The sequence below is a fragment of the Canis lupus genome, chromosome 4 (genome assembly GCF_011100685.1).
Source record: "Canis lupus familiaris isolate Mischka breed German Shepherd chromosome 4, alternate assembly UU_Cfam_GSD_1.0, whole genome shotgun sequence".
Taxonomy (NCBI): Eukaryota; Metazoa; Chordata; class Mammalia; order Carnivora; family Canidae; genus Canis; species Canis lupus.
The window spans coordinates 23,171,430-23,197,527 of NC_049225.1; the positions used below are offsets into that span (position 1 = coordinate 23,171,430).

The following is a 26,098-nucleotide window of genomic DNA, read 5'->3' on the forward strand; positions in this document are numbered from 1 at the left end:
TCCAGGCCCCCGCGTGAAAGGGCTTGGACAGGGGGACCTCTGGGGTCCTTCATGCCCTGACAGTCCTAGTGCAATTCCATGGGGCATCCAGATAGGAAGGACTCTTGTCCCCAAGGCCAGGAACCCCCTCGTGGTTTGACCAGGCCCCTTGCTTCCTCCAAAGCCCAGCCCTCTCTTCCTCTCCTCCCGATCCCCTCCGTGCCACCTAGCTGCTGCTCTCTTGGGTCCCTATCCCCTTCTCTCGGCCTCTTTTACTCCCTTCCCTCTGAATCCTGTCTTCCCTGGCTTTGCCACCCCCTCCCTTGTTGCCTGCCCCCACCCCCTTCTTACTAGAATTCATTCATTCATGTTCCGGGCATTCATGCAGCACCTGCTCTGTGCTGGGCGCTTTGTGCTGGGAGGGGAGCCCAGCTGATGCCACTCTGCCTCCGTTGCTCCCCCAGACCCTTTCCTTTGACATCCCAGGATGCTGAGGCCTGAGGGGGGTGATGATTGTCATACAGTGACCTGAGCTATTGACACCAGCCTGGCACTGGGATCTCTAGGCCACACTGCCCCCTCACCAAGGGGCCCGATGGCATCCGGTCAGTTCTTCCCCAGACCAAGCTGCACTTACGATAGTTGAATACTACCACACGTGGTGATGACGATTAGTGGGGCAAAGGGGGACTCGGGCTCCTCCGTGCTGCTTCTCTGGTCCCTGCACGAGAAGAGAAAGGCTTATTCTGAGGAGCTTTGTCTCCTTCCCCCAGAATCACCAGGCATAGGTTCTTCCGAGAGCAAGCTCTCCTCTCGGTTCAGAAGGGATAACACACAGAGGCCAAGGGCATGGTGAGACAGCACTGGCTTCAAATCCCTGTGAAGGCTTGGGTGAGCTCTATTCCTTCTGTGTGCCTCAGTTTCCTTGTTTGCAAACTGGAGGTGGTACTGCTGGTAGGACCTACCTCATAGGATGGTTATGAAGATAAAATGTGTGACAAGTATGAGGTGCCCAGTAAATAAATGGCAGTTGTCCTGAGGAGTGGCTCAGGGTACCAGGGAGTGCCTGTCCGGGAACCAGTCCTGCAGAGGAGGGCGGGTCCCATGGCTCAGCATCTTCCTCATCACTTCTTCAACACGCATCCCTAAGAACCTGTGGTGTACTTGGAGCCTGACCAAGTGGAAGTCTGCACAGTCTGCTGGAACACACACAGTGGGGATGTTGAGGGGGAATCTGGCATAAGAGACAGACCTATAAAAGCAGGGCCACAGCCCCAGAAATGGCTTCTTTCTGTATAATCAAGTTTTCTGGATAACCGAGATCTGAACCCTTTGGTTTTGTTTGTTTTTTAAAGATTCTATTTTTTTTTTCATGAGAGACAGAGAGGTAGAGACCTAGACAGAGGGAGAAGCAGGCTCCTCACAAGGAACCTGATATGAGACTCAGTCCCAGGACCCCAGGACCACTCCCTGAGCCGAAGGCAGATGCTCAGCCAGTGAGCCACCCGGGTGCCCCTTGAACCCTTTGAGTTTAGACATTTTTTTCACTTGGATCATTTGGTGTAGAAATATATTACTCACTTCTCTGCCCTCCTCAACTAAGTATACTGAACACAAATTTTTCTCGAAAATTCAGGTTGATCGTAAAGAATGTAGAACTTGGTAGATTTCACAGAATCTAGGAACTTTAAAGAGAACTTCAAAAAATACTTAGTACAAAGATACCGAGGGTGGGGGAAATAGAGGTTGGTAAAAAGGTATAAACTTTGAGCTGTAAGATGAATGAGGTCTGAGGATCCAATGTATAACATGACTATGGTTGGTAACACTGTATTTTATCATTGAAATTTGCTAAGAGAGTAGAACTTAAGTGTTCTCGCCAAAAAAGGGGGAAAAAAAGTGGTAAATAAGGGAGGTGATGGATGTGTTAATGAACTCAGCGGGGGGACATCCTTTTATAAGGCCCATGTGTATCAGATCATCACACCGTACCCTTAGATAGGTTACACTTTGTCAGTTACTCCTCACTAAAGCTAAAAAATAAAAGTATTGAAATATATTTTTATTAGCCAAAACTCTAGCCAATCACCATCTTACAGAGAAGCCCTGAATGCAAAGCAGATGTCCCCAAGGTCAGCCCAAGGCCTTTGCCTCCCGGCATCTGGCCGCAGGCAGCAGGTTGCCCGGCTGAGAAAGGGAGCAGAGCCCCAGCGCCCGGCATACGGCATACGGCGCGCGCTTAATAAGGAATGAGCAGATGAATGGGTGGTGTCATTTAACCTATACTGTGGACCGTAACCAAGCCAGGAATGATGCCGCAGCCGGGAGTCCCACCCACAAAAGCCAATCCCCTGCTGAAAGTGCCCTCATTCTGGAGAAGGGAGAGGGACCCCATGGCGGGGTGGGAGGGGGTAGCCTAAAGAAAGGAACCACAGCCTGGGAGTGGGGATCCCTGTTTCTGCCTCATTTTGCTCATAACCTGGCTCATGACCTAGAATGGGCCTCGCTGGGGTCGGGGCCTCAGTGTTGTGATCTGTAAAATGGGTGGAAATATCTGTCTCCCTCATCACATGGGACAGTTGTGAGGATGAAATGAGGTCATGATGAATGTGGATGGTCTGTGAAAATGTAAAAGTCGGGACCACTGGACAGGCCGGCAGTGGTCACCATCATTGCCACTGTCATCAGCCTAAGGCAGGCCTCTCTCCCTCCCGTCTCTTCCGACTGCAAGTGGCAGGACCAGACCGGGTAAAAGAGATCTTTCTTGTTGGACTCACAAATCAAACTGAGGGTGGAAGGGATGTCAGAGGAAGGACTCCAGAACTACCAGGCTCCCACCTCTCCCCTCCTAGCTCTCCGCGGGGGGCACCTTCATCGTCCTCACACAGCCAGCAGCTCCCAGTGTGTTTGGCCTTCACTGTCCCAGAGGGAAGCTTTCAACCCCAGCAGCAGTAAGAGGAATCCCAGAGAAGGATTCTGACGGGCCCCAGCTGTGGTCAAGGGCGAGCAGAGAGCCCCCACTGAGACTGCTTGCTGGAGCAGAGACAGGTGCCAAAGAAGATGGGTCGAGGTGGCAGTATAGGACCTTGCCAGCCAGATGACAGTCCGCCTTTTGCATGCAATGGGTTATTCCCAGGGTTCAAGAAGGCAGGGGCCCCAGAATCCCCCTGAGGGGACTTTCCTGCCAGGAAGCCCATCAGATATGGAGGCTTTGGGGACTGGGAGAGTCCACCAGATGGGTGAACCCACTTCCACCTTTGTCTGCAATATTTTGCAAACCTATAGGTTGTGACCCCACACTGCAGATCCAAGGCCTCACCCCCAAGCCCTCTGAGCATCTGCAGAGCAGAAGCCTGCCTGGCCTGACACGAGTCCAGAAGAGGTGGTTTCCCCAAGTTAGAGGTTTAGACAGAAGACCGATCCTCCAGAACTGCACTGTCCACTGTTAACCTCAACAGCTCTTGGTGCCTGGGGAAACCTGTACTGAACAATGTACCTCTCGAAAATTCAGCCAGAGGAGCTGTGTGGGAGGACCACGGGGTTGGCCGTGGACACGTTCCGGTGAGATCAAGAGCTTCGCTAGGTCGGGCAGCAATGACGTCCTGTTCTCACTTTTGCAGGCAACAGACAATGACGTGGGCACCTTTGGGGAAGTGAACTACTTCTTCAGCGATGACCCTGACCGGTAAGACCCTGCGCTGGGCCGCCCAGTGCCCAGTGGCACTCAGCGCTATTCACGAGGTTCAGGAAACTTCTCAGTACCCAGGGAGGGTGCCAGGCCCCCGTGGCAGAAGCACTGAGCCAGCAGGGAGTCAGAACCCACGGGCACCGCTGCCAGTGTGGCCCTGGCTGTGGCAGCCTCAGTCAAGTCCTCTAAACTCTCTGAGGCGTAGTTTCTCTGGCCCCCAAAAGGCAGCCTTTAGCTTTGGGAGTGAAGCAGCTCAGAAACGCTGGTGACCGCACCCAGCTACGGCCATAGCAGCAGCTAGCATCTGGGAGCCCTCGCTGTGTGGCAGGCTGTGCCGAGGGCTTTACACGCATTACCTGATTCCATCCCCACAAGTGCTGGAGGCACTCCTCTCCAGGCACTGCTATCATCTGCACTTTGCAGAGGAGGAAACTCAGAGAGGCTGAGTCATTTGCCCAAAGTCACACAGCTGGCGTGGAGGTCAGGTGGCGGCTTGTCTCACCACCTGACCTATGCCAGCCTTGCCCTGCCACCCACCGTGGCTCTGGGCCATCTCCTTCCCCTGTCTTCAGTTAAGCTGAAGGAGACGCCCTCTCATTTTTGACATGATCAAAAGCCAAGCTGAAGTCAGAGAGCAGGTCTGCTTCTAAAAATGAAGCGCCTGATGCATCTGGAAGCTCAACAGGATGAGTAAGACCGTGGCCGTCAGCCTGGATCATGGGCCCTGACTATCTGTGGGAATGATCAAGAGGAGACAGAGATTGTTAGGCGCGTCTGGCCATTCTCTGCCACCCCAGGTGGAGCCCCAGCATGGGAGGAAGGAACCACTAGCAGGAGCCACGCACAGGGCACTCTCTCCCTCAGGGCACCCATGTTCACACAGCCTTGTCCTGATCAGCTCGGGTTTCCTCATCTCTTCCCATCTTCACTCTTTGGTCTCGGAGCCAGGACCTGCCAGGCTCGGTGGCTGGCAGCTGTGGACCAGACCCAGGGATACAGGAACCAACTTACAACTCAAGGGAGGCTCCCCCGGGTTAGAGGGATGGTGTCGCAAGTGAAAGAGAGGGAAAAAAAAAAAAAAGAAAGAAAGAGAGGGCAGATTTCTGACCTCATTTCTGTTTATCACCTCGGGCAAGGATGGGCTGGTAAATAGAGGCCTTATCTCTAAGCTGCTTTACACCTGGGTCCCTTTCTCTCTCCGTCGCACGTGACATAGGTTCTCTCTGGACAAGGACACCGGACTCATCATGCTGATTGCCAAACTGGACTATGAGCTCATCCAGCGCTTCACCTTGACAGTCATTGCCCGGGATGGGGGTGGTGAGGAGACCACAGGCCGGGTCAGGATCAATGTGTTGGATGTCAACGACAATGTGCCCACCTTCCAGAAGGATGCCTACGTGGGGGCCCTGAGAGAGAACGAGCCTTCTGTCACACAGCTGGTGCGGCTCCGGGTGAGAGACCAGGGCATCCTGCTGTCCAGCCCTCCTCCCATCCTTCCCTCTGTGCCCTCATCCCGACCACCTGCCCTGTGGAAGCTGCCACAAGTGAGGCCAACCTGCCGTCCACAAAGAATTCAACCTAGATCCCGGTCAGGCCTCTGAGTAACCAAGTGGGGCAAGTGTCTGGGTCAGCTAAAATTCTAGGTCACCCATTCAGTAAAGGGATGTCCTCCCCATCTCCCTTGGCAAATGGTGAGCAGGATAAGGACCACATAAGGACACCCCACCCAGACCCCTTGGTGGCAGCTTGGAATCTGGAACTGCCAAAGCTGGAAGGAACCAGAGTCCATGGGGACACCACCCATTTCACAGAGCAGGAAACAGGAGGAGCGAGAGCTACCCCCCCCCCCCCCACAGAGGCTCAATGAACTCGGGGCCCCACAATACCAGTGTCCACCTGCAGTGAGCTCCCCCCATACATGGCAACTCTGACCAGAGACTTCGTGATGTCCTCGCTCCCCTCCCCCACCATGCCCACCCCGAGTGACAGGACCCTGGGCCTCCATTTAGGACTGGTTTTGGAAGCAGACAGGGATGGAGGCAAGAGACCAGGGGTGGGCACGGGGGCCTGCAAAGAAAGGAGAACCCACACACTGTGCCGTCCCACCCCGCTCAGCTCCCAGTACCCCCAGAGTGATGGGCTGCCTTTGGAGGCTCCCTAGGAACAGAGATGTCTGAAAAGAGGCTAATGAATTCAGTCACCCTAGAAGACAGTCAAGGGGAAGAAAGATCTCTGAACTCATTCCAGTGTGTTCACCCCCCCATACCTTGCATTCATGCGGTGTGCATTTATTTGACACCTACTGTGTGCTGCATGTTCTGCTGGACTATAGGCATGAAATGTAAGGCTCTCACTGGCCTGGAGCTGACAATCTGAGTGAGGCAGGCAGAAATGGAACGGGGAGCCACAGTTGGGTGTGGAGGGACTAATGGGGCATATAGCACAGGGCCCACCTGGTCCCAGGGGTCAGGGAAGGCCTCTGTGGGTCGGGTGTTCAAGCTGAGACCAAAGGTTCTGGGAGATGGTTGTGCCAGGTATGGTGGTGACCTCCATCCTCAGAGTAAGCCCCAGCCTTCCCCATTTGCCCTAGGTCTCCAGCTGACCTTCTAGATTCCCATGCCACCTCCATACCCCAACATGAGAGAGTGGCCTCTGGCTGAGGGACAAATAGAGCTTGGATCACCCAAAGCAGGGGATCCTGAAGGGGCCAGTCCCCCCGTCCCGGCCTCTGAAGGCTCACGGGCCCCATCTGTACTCTTCCTTCCAGGCCACGGATGAAGATTCCCCTCCCAACAACCAGATCACCTACAGCATCGTCAATGCTTCCGCCTTCGGCAGCTACTTTGACATCAGCGTGTATGAGGGCTATGGAGGTAGGCATGCGGCGGGACTGAGCCCCAGCCCAGGGAAGAGAGCCCGGGGGCCAGAGAAGGGTCTGCACACTCACGCCTCTCTCCAGAGGGGGGTGGCCGTCTGTCTCCCAGACACCTGGACAACCCAGGAAGCTGCCCCATAGCCCATCAGCTGGAGCAAGTGACACAAACCTGGGATCACCCCCCTGTAGGATCCGCTCCATCTTTCTCTGGGTCTTAGGCCATGGTCAGCCCAGCATCTGATATCCCCACAGTCTGCAGGGCCCCTCTTTCTTACCCAGGCTGCCCCGGCAGGTCCCTAAGGTAGAGGTGTGTCAGCCAAGCGTCCTGCGCCTCTGGGTGTGCTTCAAAAGCCCTGTACTCTGGACCTTGCCCTGCCTGCTCCCCTGGGACTCCTGATCACTGCAACCAGGTGGGGAAGAGCAGCAGCCCTCAGCTCCAAGATTTTGAGACCAACTTGTTCTTCAGGTGAAAGGCCGCAAAGGCCCAGAGTCAGGGAGTGACTTGCCCAAGGCCACGCAGCAGAGGTGTCCAATAAGACTCGTGTAATCTGGTTCTTGTTGCCTCTCGAGCATCCTCTTTCAGCACCTATGTCTCCACACCAGAACCTTCTTTGAACCCCTTGACCCTCTCCCCTTAGTGGTCACTTGCATGTCTTTGCAGAGTCTGTTCCTTCAACCAGGAAACCCTTCCTCCCTGTCCCTTTGCTCTGCCCTCCTTTGGCCTTTAAGCCAATAACCTCTGGCTAGCATTAAGGCTCATTTGGACACCCCCTCCTCTAGGAGGGTTCCTGAATGCCTGAAGATGGCTCAGGTGCCCTTGAGGCAGAACGGATGTGCCTTGCAGGGACCCTGAGTCCAGCACTCACTCCTGCACCCCACAATCAGGTCAGAGAAACGCGGTCACAGAAATTATAATCCTGGCTCCAGATGCTACAGCCTGATGTTCTCTTTAAAATCTATGCCCCCTACTTTAATGACCTGCAAGTGTCTTCGCCCACGTGCACACCCCAGCCTCTCCTGGACTAGACCCTCCCTTCAGTTTCATATTACTAAGCAATGCGTTTGCTGCCATTTCCCACATAGAAAGGGGTGATTTTGTATTGTCACGATGCCCTGTCAGAGCCCCAATGACCCCCACATGCAAGCCAATGTGCCTTCCTCCCCAAACAGAAGAGTACTCATGGGAGAGGGAGTTCAGGCATATGCAGTGATGGGGACATCGGAAAGGGGCATCTCTCCACAACCCCCAAATCCTGCCCCTCCACCTCTGTCTGCCTCTGGCTTTAGTGGTGTCCTCGCCACCTTCAGGCAGAGTTGTGCTGGGAGTCAAGTCTGTGACACTCGGTGTCCTCCCAAGAGGCCGAAGCAGTGCCCAGAGCAGGCTGCTAGATGGGACGGGCATGGAGAGCCCACAGGGAAGAGGGCGGGGGCCAGGGAGGGATGGAGAGAGAGGAGTAAGGCCGTGGCAGGACCAGAGGAGACTAGAGAGGGAGCCGCCACCTGTACCCCACTGGCAGCACCACCTCTGGCAGCCCTGAGACTGGTTGATAAGTGGATGAACTCTGCTCATCTGGAGACAGTTAGTAAAAGACCAACTAGAAAGTCCAAGGCATGACCCTGTCCTCCGAGCAGCTTCCAGACTGATGGAGAGTGTCACAGAAGTGGGTGAGATAGATAAGCAGGTAATAGCACAAACTAGGAAAGAGCCTGGATTCCAACAAATCTAGGCTCGAGTCCCACCTCTATAGAGGTGCTAGCTGTGTGACTTGGGGCATGTTATTGAACCTCTCTGAGCTTGGCCTCCTCGTCTGTAAAGCGGTACTTACGTCACCACCAAAATAGTGAACACCTGCGGTGCTCAGCACTTTGCCTCCTGCATATCAGGCAGTGGGTAAACCTACACCAAGGCCCCGAGGCTCCCGGAGTTCAGAGGAAGGTGGGGTGGGAGGATGAAGCAGAGCTGGCCAGCATGTGCCAGCCACACCCTCTCTGCCCAAAGAAGACCCCTGGCTGGATGGGCATCTAACGTCTGCTTAAAGGGGGCCCTGGGGACCTGTTCCTGTCATTTCAGTGATCAGCGTGAGCCGTCCCCTGGATTATGAGCAGATACCCAATGGGCTGATTTACCTGACAGTCATGGCCAAGGATGCTGGCAACCCCCCTCTGAACAGCACCGTCCCTGTCACCATCGAGGTGTTTGTAAGTACCCAGGGGTGCTGCTCTTGCCCTTTCGGGGTAAGGAGTGGTGAGTGCTTCCCAGAGTGCTGGGGGCCCTGCCTGAACCTAGTGGTGTCAGACTGTCCCTATATCCTTGGCTGTCCCTGCAGCTCTGGAAGTCACCCAGCAGATGGTCCCAAAGGTTGCCCCCAGCAACCCTCTGCCACTGCTGCAGCAGGCAAGCTGCCCCCCCTCCCCCACTGCCCAGCTCAACCAGGAAGGCCAGGCCCTGGAATGCAAGAAGAGCCCCATCAGCCGGCTCCAACTTCATTAAGGGGCCTCAGGATACTTGCTGATGGGGAACAGGAACTGGGGCTCAAGTAGGAGGAAATGTCACGAGATCCTCTCATTTAGAGCCATGCTTTGTGAAGTTGAAGGGAGTTATTGGGAGGTCATCTTCTCTCTCCTGTCTGTCTGTCTCTCTCCCTCTATATTTGTAAATATCCCCCTCTTCCTTTTTTCTTTCCTTTGTCTGCTCCTCTGAAGATCTAAAGGGGCCTGAAACCAAACCACAGCTTGTCTGACATGAATATCAAGCACACGTTAGTGATTTCCATGCCTGTAATTATCAGCCACTGAATCCATCTCCACACTGGTTCATTTGCCCTGTGCTGCTCCCCTGGCCATCCCAGGGCTGCAGATCGTGGTCTGATGGGGCATCAGTGGGCCTTTCCCCACCAGAGACCTCCCCACTGCATATGCACAAGCGTGCCCGCCTCCCCCCGCCCCGCCTCATAGAGGCTGCTGCCTGCAGGAGCAGGTGAGTGTTGATGGAAGAGTTAGTGCATTACCGGCTCCAGGAGGATTAGATCAGATTGTCAGGTTAGGAGATAGGCTGTGATCGGACATATGCTCAGGAAAGTCTCTTCCAGAGCAGGCATGCTGGATGACCTTCCTGTCCTAGGTGGCTTCACCAACCGCCTCTGGTGATGCCCCACACCTGGCTTTACCAAGCCTCATCCTCTCGACTCTCGACCCAAGACAGAGGCTCCAGAGCTAGCTCCTGAGTGGGACAGTCCTTGTCTGGGCAGGGAACCCTGCTTGCTTGCTTGCTGCATAGGATGCGCTGGCAATGATAAGGTTGAAAGGGGATGCCTTGGCGGGGGGACCCCTGCAGGTGGGCATGAGGGAGCAGGGTTTAGGAGTAGCATCGGAGGGCGAGGCTGTGCAGAACCAGCAAAGGGAAGGAAGGGCAGAGAGTCTGGGGCCCCACAGATTTCAGGGAGTGGTGGGAGGCCAGGGGAAGGGGGCAGCTGGAAAAGAGGAGAGCCACAGAAATCTAAACACTCACTGCCTGCCTTTTATCCGTAGCTCCCCACTTTTAATTTCTGAAGTGGGGGGCACCAAAGAACCAGAAAGCATTCCCTGACAACTGTGACCATGTCTTCTCCACATGGCCCATTACCAGTCTTGATTAAAAACAGCCCCAAGAGCCCCCCAGTCCCGGTCATGCTCCTAACCCTGACCGACCCATCCATCATTTTCAACCGGCGGGTATTCTCCGCTGAGGCACGGTGAGTTCTCCTTGTCTGCAAGATGCAGCAGCAGATCTTGGAGGGATGTGAAGGTGTCTATGAAACCTGCCCCCCTCCTCAAAGAATGGAGAAAGGAACATAGTTTGGGAGGTGTATGGCTTTGAAACCTGGCTCTGCCACCCTCTAACTCTATGACCTGGGGTCCTTAACTCTCTCCCTCTGAGCCTCAGTCTCTTCATCTGCAAAATGGGATAATCATGGTATCATGCATCATGATATTGTCGTGAGGATTAAGTGAGATCACACAGGTGGCACCTGGCACCTGTAATGTTGGCTACCGTCACAGCTGATAAGACAAACTTCCATACCGTCGGCAGCATCCCTGCACCAGGCTGCCTGTGGTGCAAATGGGAATTCCAGAGAACTCAGCCAGACAAAGAACGTGCTCTAAATATGGGGGAAGCGGATGAGGGAGAGGGTAAGAATAGGGGAGGTGTAGGGAAATAAGTTGAGGTGTTCTACACCAGCCCAGGGATGGACAAGCAGAACTGGCCAAATGGAAACTAAAATTTCCTGAAATTTCCTAAAATTTCCTCCAATAACATGTCAGGTGCTTCCAACATTACGCAGTCTCTCCCAATCCCATGCTACAGATGAGGGAACATTACAGGTCCAGGATTACCAGCGCTTTCCTCACTTGCTGGCTGGTAAGTGACACTTGAACCTGCTTCCAGTCCTAGTGAGCTAGGATTTGAACCCTGACCTGTCTGACTCCTGAGTTCGCATTCTTTCCACTTTCCACTACACCTGAAACCTTGGAAATCCCTATCTGCGACCGATTGAGACCAGTACCCCTCAAGGATTGTGTGAATTTCCTGGAGATCATCTTCTTCTTCCTTCTTCCTTCTTCTTCCTTCTTCTTCTTTTTTTTTTTTCCTGGAGATCCTCTTAAAATGCAAATTCTTATCTAGTGAGTCTAAGCAAGGGCTGAGGCTCTGCATTCCCACAAAGCTCCAGGCACTGTTGCTGCTTCAGGTCAGGGGACCACACTTTGAGTAGCAAGGCCTTCAAAGGTCTGCCCTGATGGAATCTTAAAACCCAGGGAATACCCCAAATCCCAGCTTCCCAACCTGTGGCTCAGTGAAGGAACCCAGAAAGGGCCTCTTTCTCCTTTTGCCTCAGCTTCTCCAGAGCAAAGTGGGAAGAGGGTGGCCAAGGAGCCAAACTAACATTTCATTCACTGTGAATAAAAGAGTGGTCAGCAGCCTTAGTCTCCCTCCCTGAAGCCAGACAGCAGGGTCTCTGTGTGCGGGGGTGAGGGTGGGGGCAGGAATCCACTCGGCCTGGAGCTACCTGAACCCAGCAGAAAGGGTCATTTTCAAGTTTCCTCGAAGCTGTCATACAGACCAGCAAGGGCCCTACAACTTCCTTCCAGGTGTGCTCTGAGGCCCTGGAGGGGATGAAGTGCAGGGTTGGGGGGTGGGGGGGAGGCTGGCAACAAAGACAGGTGCCAGCTTGGCTGTGAGTGAACATCCTCTCTTAAGCAGGGCTTCGGGATGGTGTAGTCACTTGTGTCTAAGGACCACACTTGAAAAGGTCACCGCCTTTGGGTTGATTTTGCACGTGGGTGATTTTTAAGTAGCTGTCACTTGGCTAAGCTGCCTCCTCCGACCACCAAAGGGATTTTCTCTCAACAGAGGGGGCGGGAGGGGGGGGCACTCAGCGAAGATGAGTAGTTCACGGCAGCACTTGTGGCATCGGTTAGGGGTGGGGAAGGGCAGATAGGGCCACCAGGCTCCCGAAGGAAGAGGGGGCAGGCGGGAGGGGCCAGGTGATTCCTTTTCACCCACCGCTTGTTGGTTTTTAATAAAGAAGTCAAACGCGGTTTGTAGATTTCCCATTAGGGGACAATAAGCTTTTGTAGAGGGAGCCGCTGAATTAGAACTAATAGTGAATGCAGTGCCAGGATCCGGGGAAATATCACTGCTAATAAGTTTCTGCCTCGTGCTCTGTCACTGACATTCTCGGCGCCGTCTCGCGCAGCCAAGCAGAAGGCTTAAGTATATGCGTACATGGGGCCCTCGCCTGCACCCGGGGTCGCCCAGGCCCGCTGTGGGGGCACTGGACGTCCTGCGAGTCCTCACACCGCTGGTTCTCTGGGGGGGGGGGCGGGGTGCAGCCCCGAAGAAGAGCAGCACGCCTCCCTGGGCACCCACAGTCCGGCAGGATGGGATTCTCGAGTCCCAGGGGGTGGACAGCCAGCTGTCACGCCTCCCTCTCTTGCATCGCCGCTGGGCTCCAAAGTGACTCCAGCAAAAGGGGCTTCTCCAGGAGCGTGCCACTCAAAGAGCTCCCAGTTCTGCAGGGAATGAGGCCCGGGAGCATGTGCCTGGAACGCAGTAGCCTAGAGATCCACCCACCCCCACCCCGGGGTCACACACTGCGCCCCCTCCCACCCCCGCCAGGGCTCCCAGGGAAAGGAGGGAAGGCGGGGGTCAGGTGGGCCACTGGGGCTTCCTCCAAGGGGCGAACAGGAAGAGATTGGTGTTGAGTGATTACAAGAAGCAGTGAGTGAGGAACAGAGGCTTAAGGGGTACAGAAATCGCCCCTGACCGTGGAAGAGGGAGACGGAGGAGCCCGGGGGAGCGGGAAGGGACCGAGGCTGTGCCCTGGCCACTGTCCCTCTAACCCGGTCTCTGGTGAAGGCTGGGCAGGACGAGGGGCTGCTCGAGAACTAGAGGTGCTGGGCTCTGGGCCAGGGTTTGCCCCAGGGGTGGAGGAGCCACGTTCTGGTGTGTGCAGAGGGGCCTGGAATTCAGGCTCTGAGAGCCACCTGACCCAGACCCTGCCTGCCTGCCCGCCACCACGCACTTCAGCACCTCCTGGGCTGGGGTGCTCCTTCCTCCCTTCATTTCCAGGGGTGGGAGGGTCCTAGAACCTTCCACCATCAAATGGCGTAGCCGGGAGGGAAGTTTCGGGGCCCCCCCGCCCCACAGAATGGAGGATGACGAGCTGAGCACAGAACAGGAGTAAGCTTGGAGCTGCGCTGGATGGCGGACGGGAGAGCAGGGAAGCTGGGAGTTAGGACCGCTGCACCTGCTCCCTTCGTTCTCCATCTTCCTGACCCTTACGAGTCTCCCCCCACCAAGGCCTGGCCTCCCTCCTCCAACTGTAGCCCAGCCAGGGGAGCGCCCCGGCCCCGTCGTGACACCCTGGCGAGGCCAAAGCTCCTCGGTGCCAGCCATGCCCAGCCTCCCCTTGGACAGCTGACCAGCCCTGACGGCCTCCCTGCTCCTACAGCCCGTCTGTTTCCCTTCCAGGATGAGAACGACAACCCGCCCACCTTCAGCAAGCCTGCCTACTTCGTCTCCGTGGTGGAGAACATCATGGCAGGTAGGGGCCCGGGCCGGGGAGGGTGGGAAGGCGGGAAGCCAGCAGACACACTGTGACCAGTGAGGGAGCCTTTGAAGAGGTCCAGTTGTCTGCCAGCCAGTGGCTTTTTACAGAGCACCTACTACGTGCAGGCGCTCCGCCGGGTACTTCAGCTACAGTCTAGCAGCGGGGAGAGTGGCCACCCATCAAAAACGGAACAACCTTGGTCAAACAAGAGTGTACGGAGAGTACAGGGTTACCGTGCTGTGAGGCCACAGTGGCCAGAGGCGGGCCTGAAGGATGGCCTAGGTTCCTATGTGAGAGCAAGAAGGGCCATGTCTCTGGTGGCAGGGTCCAGCTTGCAGACCCAGGACCACCAGCTCCACGTTCAGGTCCCAGGGGACCCACTCTGTCGTTGGGGCAGGCTGACCACTCACCCTTACATCCAGGGCCAGCTAAGTCCCTCCATATGCTGGGGGGACTCCCATATCAGGACTTGTCTGGAGGGTGACCTTGTGTGGCACCATGGGGCCTTCTCAAGACAGCCTCCAGATGCCTTCCTGGTGTCTGATGACTTTCTTGGGTGGGTGCCAGGCTGTGCCCAGCCCACCCTTCCCTGTCCCAGTCAGGCATCCCCTGGAGAGTATCACTGCTGAAGCAACCCCTTGCATTCCCCAACCATCCCCATGGCCTCTGCTTAGGAGAGGCCTTCATCATGGCACGTGATCCTCTTCCACTTTGTGCTTGGATAAAGGGTGTGTCGGGGCCCATGTACCTGTCCCCGTGCTCAGGGTAAGACTGAGAGTCAGAGGCCTCACACTGCCTGGAAGGGGCCAGAATGGCTTGTCTCACAGCCCCCTGCCTGGGCCCTTATACCGCTGGGACTGTTGATTTATCCATGCAATGGTATTCCCCAACTGTGTCTCAGTGCAAGCTGCGGGGAGCCTGCACCCTGCATGCCTTCCCCTAGGAGCCTTACCAACAACCCCACAAGCTAGCTTTATAGCGAGACCCATTTCACAGAGGAAGAAGCTGAGGCTTGGTTGCCAGAGGTCCCCCAGGAATCCAGCCCAGGTGCCATGACTCTAGAAGCCCACATGCTGAGCCTCCTCAGTGTGGCAGTTAGGTGGTGGTGGGGCACAGGAGGGGGCTGTAGCCCACAGCCCAGCACACATGGCCTTGGAACAGGCCACTCTCAGGGGCTGGTGAGGGCAACTGGAAAGGCTGGTACCCTGACCCAGCGTTTTACAGAGATGGACATGAAGGTGAGGGCCTTAACTAGACATTAAAGAGAAAATAAAAACCCTTATAAATTCCCCCTTGTGAATAAGATGAAATAAGAACCAAAATTGAATACAATAAAGGTGGAATAATTTAATATAGGGCTTCATTTCTTTTTGACTCAAAGTCAAAGCTGGTCAGTCTGAGTGTATTTTCTCTGGTGAGAGGCAGAGAGAGGTAGGGGGAGAGGAGTGGTACGCTCTCTGGGAGACAGGGGAGGTGCCAACAGCTGCAGGTGTAACCCACCCCAGGTTCCGGGACCCCCTCCCATGGAGCCTTGTCCCCATGCAGTCCGGGGAGCTCTGGTGGTTGAGCCCGCTCTCAGCCCTGGGTGTCCCTGTGGCAGGATTCCTGCCCCCTGAAGGCTGGTCAGCAGGAGGTCCCAGGTCCTGCTCCTCCAGGGCCTGGGGCTGAGAGCCTGGGGTGAGCACTCCTCTCCACCCCCACCCGTTTGTCTCCTGGAAGGAGCCACAGTGCTGTTCCTGAACGCCACGGACCTGGACCGCTCCCGGGAGTACGGTCAGGAGTCCATCATCTACTCCTTGGAGGGCTCCTCCCAGTTTCGGATCAACGCCCGCTCAGGTGAGAGCCCTCGTCCTGGCCCTCCGTGGCTCCCCGTGCCCAGCCCGGGACCTGCCCCTGAGCCAAGTCCTCGCTCCCTTCCCCAGGAAGCCCTCGTTTGGAGCATGCCAGCTTTGAGCACCTGCTTGCATCCCTGACACATTAACTTGAGTGTGATTACTGACCTTACCCCCTTAAAAAATTGGAACATGAACGTGTCCATTAGAGGATGGCTTTCAGTGGTGAGGAGCCCTGTGATGTTTAAAACGTGTTCCGTTCTACAAATAGCTGGCTGACATACCACCCGATGGGGGATTTCTTCCTCAAGCCTATGCGCCCCCCTCCCTCAGTCGCTGACCTCTTTCTTGAACCCTGGCTCCTCTTAACACAGCATGTGCCTTGATTTCCCCCTGCAGAATGAGGATGGTCATGTCAGGGGTGTAGTGTGGATCACATGAGTTATTATAGGACGTGATAGAGCAGTCCCTGGCACACAGTACGTGCTAACACAGTTACGTCTCCCTCATCATTCTCTCTGGTCTTTTCGCCCAGGGGCCCACATCCCTGCTCAGTCCATAGAGCTCTCACCTTTCTTCCCCTTTTCCATGTGCGCCTCTCCAGATCTCTCTCTCTTAAAGCTGGGAGGGGAATGGGGAGGAAAAGAACAACAAGAGACCCCAGGTCAGAAGCTGGGAAGGAATAAGAGGCCCCTGGTTATTCATTTATGTATTCTTTTGGGTGTTGGTAGGGGCCTGCTCTCTGCCAGGTGCTGGGGCACAGGATGGACTCAGACATGGCCTGCCCTCCTGGGGTTCCTGGTCCACTTAGTGGGCACGCAAGGCCCCCGCTTCTAAATACCTGTTGCTCTCTTAGGTAAGGGCACTAGAGGCGCCAAGCAGGCCAACCATGAAATCTCAGTGATGCAACACAACAGAAATTCTAACACACACAGTGGCTCAATGCCTTGTTCAGTGGATGGCCTTGCACGTGGCAGTTCTGGGACCCAGGCACCTTCCATGTTGTGGCTCCAAGGTCACTGCAGAGGGGAAGAGAGCCTGGAGTGCTAAGGAGGTGTGTATGGGCCAGGCCTGGAGATGACAGGCATCACTTCTGTCCATGTCTTATTGGCCAGGACCAGGCAATAGCCCCACCTAGGTGGAAGGAAGCCTAGGGAAGTCATTTCTGGCCGCCCCTGCTACAGATGACCTGGGGGCGTGGGGCATTAAGTCTTCCTGTGATCCATGCCCTTGCCCCCCCCCAAGCCTGTATCCCATCCAAGTCTGCCTTCAGGCTTTCTTTCATCCCCTTTTCCTGGAAGCTAGGGGAGCAGATGGTACTGACACGTACAAGACTAAACTTGTCCAGAGCCATCCTGAGCCTCTCACTCCACCTCGGACAGAATGAAGGGCCTTCCTCCCTGCTCTCAGGAGCCTCTGCCCGCCGTGAGCCCGCATTTCCAGGGGACTCCAAAGAATACCGTTCATTAACATGAGCCAGGTGCTCAGACCAGCAGCACCCCAGTTCACCGCCTTCACCACTCTGAGGCCGGTGCTAGCATCACCCTTATCTTCCAGCTGATAAAACTGGTCCACAGGAGAGGTTAAGTAACTTGATCAAGGACTTGGAGAGCTTGAACTTCTGACTCCAGAGCCCAAACTTTAAATGTTAGACTCTATAAGCCACGTTAGAGCCGCATGCTGCTGCCCACATTTAGTGATGGGCGCACTGACCTTTCAGCACCCGGCTGCCTCCCCAGCCGGGGACCACCTCTCCACCCTGGAGCCTTTAATAATGGCAGGGACATTTTCTTGCTGCCTTAACACAGCTCCTTCAGCTCTGAAGGTGTAAGTGTTTTCCTCTGAGTTCCTCGGTAAAATTAGCCAGGCCTGCTCCACAAAGGTGGCCTTAATTGGATCTAATTTCCCAGACAGGAGGAGCTATCTATCATGCCGACAAGTTCACGTTTAAAACTTTTTAGAGATTAATTTCTTCCTCGCCCTGCCAATTAATCGACACCACCCCAGCAAGGAATAGGGCTTGGTGGGCAGACCTTTGCCAGTCTTTTGTTTCTGGCCTTAGTGCCTTCACTGACCTGTCCCCACCCCACCCCTCAGCTCCCTGTTCAGCCCTGTGCAGGCCAGAGGACAGGCCAAATTGACAGGGAGAGAAATGTGAGGCCATCTGGTCCAGCTCCCTTGTTGTGTGATAGAATAAACCAAGCACAGAGAAGTTGAGTAACTTGCCTCAGGTGGCACAGCTCAGGCAAGGGGGATTTAAAAATAAATAAAGGATGGCATGCAGTTTTTCCTGCCTTGGGGGATTCTCACAGTCTGTGGGAGGGCAGTAAGCATTTTCTGCATGCTGGGAGCTTTACCTACAGCTCTGTGAATCATTTAATCCTCACAAGACCTCTGGTTCAAAGGCATACTAATCTCCATTTTACAGATGAGAAAATTGAGGCTCAAAGAAATTAAGTAACTTTTCCAAGGCCAAACATGTAGAAAGGGCCATAATTGGAATTCGGATCTGGGTCTCGCTGTCTTCAAAGCCTAGCTCTTTCCCATGGTGCACGTCAGAGGGAAACGGCCTGCCTGCCACCATGTACTGAGGCTGGCACAGACCAGCTCACACCTGCTGCTGAGAGCCAAATTCAAGCATCTCCCCCATTCCTTGTTCCACGAACCAAGTGGCCCTGGTGGGAGTATTTACACCATGGAAATCAGGAAATGCCTTTTTTGGGGTTTTTTTGTTTTTGTTTTTGTTTTTTGTTTTTTGTTTTTTTGGTGCTTGCTCTGGGGAGCTAATTATCAAACACCAGCACACCACTGCACATCTTTACCAAAGTGACCTCCGTGTTTCAGTTACACCGAAATAGAAAGAAAAGCCAAAACCAGGCTGATAGACGGCCAGTTTTAAATGTTTGCATTTAAGGGAATAACCCATTTATACACTAAAAAAAAAAAAAAAACGAAAAAAACCTCAAGGCCATAGAATCATGTTACAGGGTCACTGAGGAAATCATAACTATTCTCCGTGTGTTATAGGTTGTCTCATCCAGTAACGAGTCGCCATGTGAGCGTGTGTAAGACACATCACATGTTTCAGTGCTGTCCCTGTGTTTCTGTGACTATCTCAATAAACAGGGCCAGGCGCTCTTCTAAGCCTTCAGTGATGTCGACCAAATTAATCCCAGGACAGCCCTCTGGGGCAGTGCCTATCACCTTGCCCTTTTGACCAGATGGAGAAACTGGGGCATGGAGGACTTAAGTAACGAGTCTCAAGTGACAGAGTCAGTAAGATAACGTCAGAAGTCTAAAAAAAGAGGTCTTTGGGGCTGGGGTGCTTTCGCCCTATTCCCTAGCCCCTAACCCCATCATCGGCCTAGATGGTCGCACATTCAAAAGTACTTCCCTAACGTGGGGTTATTACATTGGGGGTTCCAGTTCCCAGGGCCTGGGTGCCACCCCCCCTCCCTTCATGAGGGCCACCTCACACCCCCAGCACCCGCACACACACGTGAACACACACCTGCACACACGCCGCCAGCTGGTGCAGACATCTCTGCTCTCTCCCCCTCCCACCCCAACCCTCTGTCCTGCAGGCGAAATCACCACCACCTCCCTGCTTGACCGCGAGACCAAGTCTGAATACATCCTCATCGTCAGAGCAGTGGACGGGGGTGTGGGCCACAACCAGAAAACTGGCATTGCCACCGTGAGTGCCCACGCCCCCCGTGACCCCTGCTCCCCAGCCCACCTGCAGGGCGCATCTGTGTCCTGAGGCAGCGTGAGGAGGTGGGAGAGGGCCGAGGGTGGCAGTTACCAAGTCATTGTCAGCCAGGGGTGGCCCTGGAGCCACGGCAGCTATGGGGAAGAAAGGCATTCCCACCTGGGGCGTGGGGGACTTAGGAAGGACAAATGTCCCTCCCCTGTCCCCAGAAGACCAGCTGGGCAAGTAAAAGGCATGCGTTCCTCTCTTGGGGCTCCTAGAAGAAGCAGGTATCCCTGCCAGAAAGAGGGGCTCAGAACAGGAAACGGGGCCCCTAACCCTGGCCACCCCTAAGCCTGGTGCTGAGAAAGGATCCCGAGGCTTCCCTACTGTAAGTAGGTAGGACTCTTATCGGCCCAGAACCCCCATGCACGGCTGTCCCACCAATGAGCCTCAGCTATAGGAAGCTAGTGGAAGGACATCCGAGGGTCCTGACTGAGCTCTGGGCTGCAGAAGAGACCGGGGTGGACGCAGTGAGAAGCAGAAGACCCGCTGACGGGTCACCCTAGCTGCCTCCGCTCCCTGATCCTACCTGCTTCCTCGGGCTCTCCCTCGGGAGGCCTCCCTGACCTCGCTGCATGACCTCCCCAACCCCCATCCTCACCTGGCCAGGGAGGCTGGGATCAGTATCGCTCAGACAGGGGCTTGGCAGAAAAATCCCCAGAACCCCGTTCAGTCCCGGGAGGCCCCTGCTAATAGGATTCTGATCCCCATAAATAATTTACCTGGGTGGCAGGTGAGCAGGGAAATTGCTTGGCTCGTGGCTGAGACTGACGGAATCTCAAGGGATCCCACCAGGCCCCCCACCCTGTCGGTCACCTTCCACCAAGCCTGGGATGGGTGAGAGAAGGCCTGGGTTACAGGAAGAATTTCAAGGGTCATTTCATTCCTCCGTCCGCTTCCTGATGGGACAGCACCTAAACTCGATCCTCTTGGAGGGACCTGGCTCCCTCCTGTCCTAGCAAGCCCAGGCGGTGTCTCCAGAGCCCCCAAAGTGGGTGGGGCCCATGGGATCCCTGCTGAGATGCCCCATGGGCACCTGAGTGTGCCTTCTCCTGGGCCCTGCCCCTGCACAGCTCATCCCGGTGCCTCCCCCTCTGCCCCTTGTCACCTCACAGGTGAACATCACCCTCCTGGACATCAATGACAACCACCCCACCTGGAAGGATGCCCCCTACTACATCAACCTGGTGGAGATGACCCCTCCAGACTCTGACGTGACCACGGTAAGGGGGGGCGGGCAGCGGAACTTGGAGCTGCCCTTCTTAGGGTGTCCGCCGTTCCTGTGTGGGTCGCCCTACAGGCTGGTCCACGTAGGACTGATAGACTTAATGTTTCCCTCTGAGCCAGCCTGTGGAGCAGACTTCCAGAAGCTCTCTTGCACGGCGGAAGGTAATCAGAGGCTGGCGGGAAGCCCTCACCCAGTCCTCAGAGGCAGTGGGCTTCAGGCTTTATCAAAGGGAGCACGATCTAGTGCCCGTGCTTGCCCGAGCCCCCAGGACTCAGCGTGTGCCCACAGGAGGGCCGCCACCCTCCCCTAGCAAGGAGGCTCTGTCCCCCCACCTTTCCTTCACTGTTTCTGTCACTGTGGAGGGGTGTTGGAAGTTCACCCAGGGATTTTCTGGTCTGGAATATTCCAGGTTGGTCCGGGGCCCCTGTGCGTGCTGCGTGCACATACCTCAGAGTGCTGCAAGCAGGGGGAGGACTCAGAGTGGGGAGCAGGGGAGACGTGGCCAAAGTCTCAGGAGACCGCAATAGAGCCAGAATCCTGGGGAAGATGAGGAAAGCCAGGGTTGAGCACCACACCTGATCTGCTCTGGGGTTCACATTTGTGAGGTCCTCTCCTCACCTCACGCTTGTGCCCCACCTGGCTTCATTTGAGGTGGCTTATCCCCAGGAGCCAGCTCCAGAGCCCCTCAGCCAGCCGTGAGGGCCATGAACCTGATAGTTCACGGTAACCCCGGGTATTGAATGCCTGCAATGTGCTGGGCACTGCCCAGGGGCTTCTCATGAATTCTCTCCTAGCCTCATTATGATCTCACGGGGCAGGTGGGACTCATGGCTCCCGTTGTACTATGGAGGAAACTGGGTCTTGGGGTTTGAGCAGGGTCCCAGAGCTAGTAAGAGGTTGCACCAGGACTTGAACCCAGGTCTGTCTGACTTGGAAACCACCTGGCCCAGCGCTACATCTCTGCTGGCTCAGGGTGCCCTGGCAGGTGGCTCAGGTCCTGAGGGGCTGGAGAACGTGGGTGGGATGGGAGAAGACAGGGGTTATTTCACATCCAGCTCTCCAGGAAGGCTGCCCCACCCTGGTGAGGCCTAGCCACCCCACCTGGACCCCTCACCAACCACAGCCAGTAGGGCCACGGTTCCATGTGTTCAAGATTTGAATGGCTCTCAGCTGTGGGTGGGTCCCCATCCCGGAGATTCCAATAGGGAGTGGGTCAGGGATCTGGAATCTGGTTTTTCAAAGGCCCCTTTGGAAGGATTCTTTCAAGCTTGGGGCCAGCTGCGGAAACCACTACCTTATGCCGGTTCCTCGGCTCTCTCTACGGCTCCAGATCTTGTGGGAACTCTCTGCTGCCATCTCGTGGGCACTTGGGCTCTGGCCAACCAACTCCCGCCAGGGACCCCAAAAGAGCCTACCTTGGAACACCTGTCTGGTCAATTCTTACCTTTCCTTTATGTCTCTGAGAAAATCCTCCCAGAGTAACTGAGGGGCAAGTGAGGCAGGTGTCCTGCATGGGAGGAAGTGGCTGCATGTGATACCAGCCAGGGGATGCCTTTTTTGAAGAATCCACCTGCCAGACAAAGAGGTTTGCGGGATGGGGGCTGCACTTGGCCTTGGGCATTTCCCAAACCTAGTCCCCAGCGGCCCTCTCTGGCCTCCAGCCTTCCTCACAGCCTTCTGAGCCACTAGCAGGTGTGCACAGTGGACCAGAGCCTGCTACCCAGTGCCTCATCGCTTTCCCGGAACCTCACCAGACCTTGTATAGTGGGCACCTGCTGTGTACCAGGCCCCCTGCTCGCCAAGCTCGGGGGTACAGAGGGTAGCAATGCTCCCCTCCATTTCCCCCATCACTTTTCTGTTTGAACCCACCACTGATTCCCATCTCACCTGTGTTAAAGTCACAGTTCTTTTTTATTTTTTTTAAGTGTGTGTGTGTGTGTGTGTTTAAGATTTTATTTATTCATAAGAGAGGCAGAGACCTAGGCAGAAGGAAAAGTAGGCTCCTTGCAGGGAACCTGATTCAGGACTCGATCTCCTGACCCCAGGATCATGATCTGAGCTGAAAGACGCTCAACCACTGAGCCATCCAGGAGTCCCAAAGCCACAGTTCTTACCAGATGGAACTGCCCCACTTTTACCTCTGGGGGAGACAGACATGTGACCCCACCACTCAGTAAAGGCTTGTCAGGGCCATTCCTCCCCAGGTGTGGGGCGGCTACCCAGTGGGGATTCAAGCATTTCAGTGACCAAGAGCTGAAAAAAAAAATGTCATGACTCAGAAGTTCAGAAAAGGGCAAAGTCAAAATTAAAACTCGTTATAGCATACATCTACCAAATGTATTATGAGAATTTCAGCAATTATGAAATTTAGTGTTTGGAAAAATTTCATCGCATTTTAAGGACAAATTGTAGGTTCGATTTTCTAGAATTCTTTTTTTTTAATATTTTATTTATTTATTCATGAGAGACACACACAGAGAGGGAGAGACAGAGACACAGGCAGAGGGAGAAGCAGGCTCCATGCAGGGAGCCCAATGTGGGACTCGATCCTGGGTCTCCAGGATCACACCCTGGGCCGAAGGCAGGCGCTAAACCACTGAGCCACCCAGGGATCCCAATTTTCTAGAATTCTTAAGAATTTTCAGAATTCTCTGGAATGCCTTGGAATGGGTGATGTGACCCATTGAGTGATGCTGTGTGACCTTGAGTCTTGCTTATGCATCCCTGATCTGCTTTCCCTTTGGGGGAGATAAATTTGGTTAAATTTTATGGCATGTGGGCATTTATATGTGGGTACACATTGGGGCCCCTGAGAAGCCTTCTGAGGCCACATGGTGGCCCTAGGTGAAGCGGGAGCTGTGGCCGAGATGGGGAAAGGGAATTGGGGGTGGTGTGATGTCACACCTCTGGGTGACGTCAGGGAGGAGGCTGTGTTTGCATAGAGATTGCCACCTCCTGACGCGTGTCCCCTACCACCCTTCCCACCCTCAGTACCCCCACCATGCATGCTGGCCTTTCAGCCTCAACCTTCCGAACCCAGTAAACTCTTCAGAGCCTCTGCACAAGCCCCTGCAGAGCATGCCTCTCCCTCTACCCCCCACCCTGCTTTTCCCTGGCTGCCTCTTTCTCCTCTACCTTTCCCAGCCTAAAATGCCGCTTCCTTGAAGAGGCCCTCCCTGACCACCCTGCCTAAAGTAACTCTGCTCGCTCTCTTATACTGTGTCTTCCAGAGCCGATCCCACATCGGTGTTTCTTTATTAGGTTCCTTGCTTATTTGGAGGCAGTGTAGCTCAGTGATTTAGTGGGCAGCGTCTGGTCTCAAAATGTCTAGGGTCTAATCCCAGCCCCATCCCTTACCAGCTGTGTGACCTTAGGCAAGTCACCTCGCCTTTCTATGCTCCAGTCTTAACCTAGAAAATGTGGCCGGTAAGTACCAACCACCTGATAGACGTGTGGTTCGTACTTGACAAGCCAAATGGTGAGTGGCAGATTAAGGATAGCTATGGTCACCACGCCTCCCCTGCTGGAACCATACCTGTCTTGTTTGCTCTTGAACCCCAGCGCCTAGCTCGGTGCCAGGTGCATTGTTAAGAATTTAAAAATTGGCAAATGCTGGTCATTGAGGGGCTTGGTGACTCTTCTTCCCCAGTTCCCCCAGCCCCCCAGCTCTGCAAGGTCAGGCCCGGTCTTCCCTGTCAGAGGGAGATTAGGCTGTGTGACCCACCAGTCTCTCAAACGCAGGTGACTTTTCAGAGCTGCGCGCAGACAAGTATGTACCTGCATCCTGGTGGGCCAGGAGCTATCTGGGCGTGTGGGTCAGTGTGCACACGGGTGTGCCCAGGGCCTGCGCCCCCACGGGCAGGAGCTTGCAGCTTGGTCCTTCTCTATGTGCAAAGGAGATTTTGGGCCAACCCTCCCTCCTAGCTGCTGCAGGCTCCTTCAAGGACCTGGCTGATGGGCATTGATTTAGAGCCTTTCAAAGCCCTCCAGCAAAATAAGAGAGGGGAGAGGGAGAGAATTATTCCCTGTCAGGCCAGGAGAAAAATGAGAGCGTGACATGGGAAATGAAGAGGGGAAGTGGTGAGACTCTACACAGTTGCCCAGCGGGGAGGCTGCAGGAGGGGCCTGAGCTGGCTGCCCTCTCCCGTGCCCCGACCCCGCCAGGGAGTGGGCCAAGAGGTGGAGGCCGGGGCCCAGCCCCCACGTAGGGTCCTGCAGAAGCAGCCACCCCAGGCACCCTCAGGCATATGCACTCAAGGGGCAGGGAGAGGAGGGGAGAAGCCCACCCCCTGCCCCACCACATAAAACTGATCTCCGCGTGGTCCGCAACAAGCTGCTAGCCTGGAACAGCTCCTTTAACTGTGCTGTGCCTCAGTTTCCCCATCCAGAAAAGTGAGGATTAAAACCTCGCCCCGCCCCTCCTCTAGAGAGAAGCTCTGTAGAAACGCAAGGCTTGCCGGTCAGCAGGATGACTCTGCCTGGCTGAAGTGACACCTAGAGTGCCTAAAAGCCCTGCCTCCTGGTGTCGATGTGGGGGTCGTGGGGTGCCCTCTATAGAGACTGGGGAAACTAAGGTGACCTGCCCCACAGCACAGCGAGGGCCCCTCAGGCCTGCCCCCCAGCCCTGCCCCCTGGTGCAGCCGGGCACACCCACTCCCCTCCCACCCCTCTGAAGCAGAAGGAGCCTCTGCAGAACTCAGCACCAGCCCTGGCCTCTCTCCCTGACCACTCCGGGCCCAGGGGTAGATGGGGGCCCTCAGCCAGGGCAGCCCATCTGTCTGTTCTGGTCTGGTGGCCCCGGAGACACGTCCAGCTGGGGACTAAGCCAGAGGAGGGACAGATTCTGCTGCCAAAGCACAAAAGGCCCCACATCAAGTAAGATGAAGGAGCTGACGAGGCCAGGCTGTCATCGCCCAGTGTCCTGGCGTTAAGAATGACACAGTCCTGATGCGGCCCTGGGGACTGCGGTCACCACCCCCTCCCGTTGATCTTGTCCACCTCCGGTGCCACAGTGACCTCTGCAGCACAAGGCAAAGGATGAGCAGAGGGGTGGGTCCTGCTGTCCTGGGACCCCAGGAGGCCTCCAGGGTGGGGGCTGGGGCAGCCTCAATGGTGGTGCTGTGTGACCTTGAGTCTGCCTTGTGCGTCCCTGAGTTCTGCTTTCCCTTTGGGGGAGGTAGATGTGAGAGAGGTTTTCTCCAAAGCAGGAGACAGGCAGGCATGGGGACGGGAAGAGAATGGGCTATGGGGGTCGCCCTGGGTTAGGTGGGCACTCAGGTGCACCCATTTCTGGGATGAGGTTTACAAGTGGAGAACCCAGTGGGGAGCCTGGAGAGTTAAAGACCCTCCCCCGTTCTCAGGTGGGAGATGCAGTGCCCTTTTTCCTCCAGCTTCCCACCCCCCCCCCGCCCACAACATCCCCAGCTTGCTGAGACCCACCTTCTAAACCAGGGGGGCGAGGGGGGAGAGGCTTGTCCATGGCTCCCTTCCCCTGCCCTGTCACTCCTGGTGTCACAGAAGCCTAATTCTTTTCAAACTGACTCACAAAAAGTCCAAAGGAAGGAAGAGAAGTTTTGAAGAGAAAGATCCACGTCCCCTAATCCAGGGTTTCAGATTGTCTCCGAAGCTCAGCCAAAGGTTCAAACTCT

At 55.3% G+C, this 26,098-nt stretch overlaps 1 protein-coding gene across 5 annotated transcripts in view; it reads left to right on the forward strand.

The window, feature by feature from the left end:
• The window catches only part of CDH23 (cadherin related 23), a 365,507-nt gene that overhangs the window by 230,403 nt on the left and 109,006 nt on the right, over positions 1–26,098 (forward strand). For all 5 annotated transcript variants that reach the window (XM_038534255.1, XM_038534260.1, XM_038534256.1 and 2 more), the window contains exons 14-21: positions 3,600–3,664; positions 4,884–5,121; positions 6,438–6,543; positions 8,617–8,744; positions 13,558–13,630; positions 15,356–15,472; positions 19,053–19,165; positions 20,338–20,445. In XM_038534255.1, the coding sequence (XP_038390183.1) occupies positions 3,600–3,664; positions 4,884–5,121; positions 6,438–6,543; positions 8,617–8,744; positions 13,558–13,630; positions 15,356–15,472; positions 19,053–19,165; positions 20,338–20,445 (948 nt within the window). The remainder of the gene's footprint in view (positions 1–3,599; positions 3,665–4,883; positions 5,122–6,437; positions 6,544–8,616; positions 8,745–13,557; positions 13,631–15,355; positions 15,473–19,052; positions 19,166–20,337; positions 20,446–26,098) is intronic.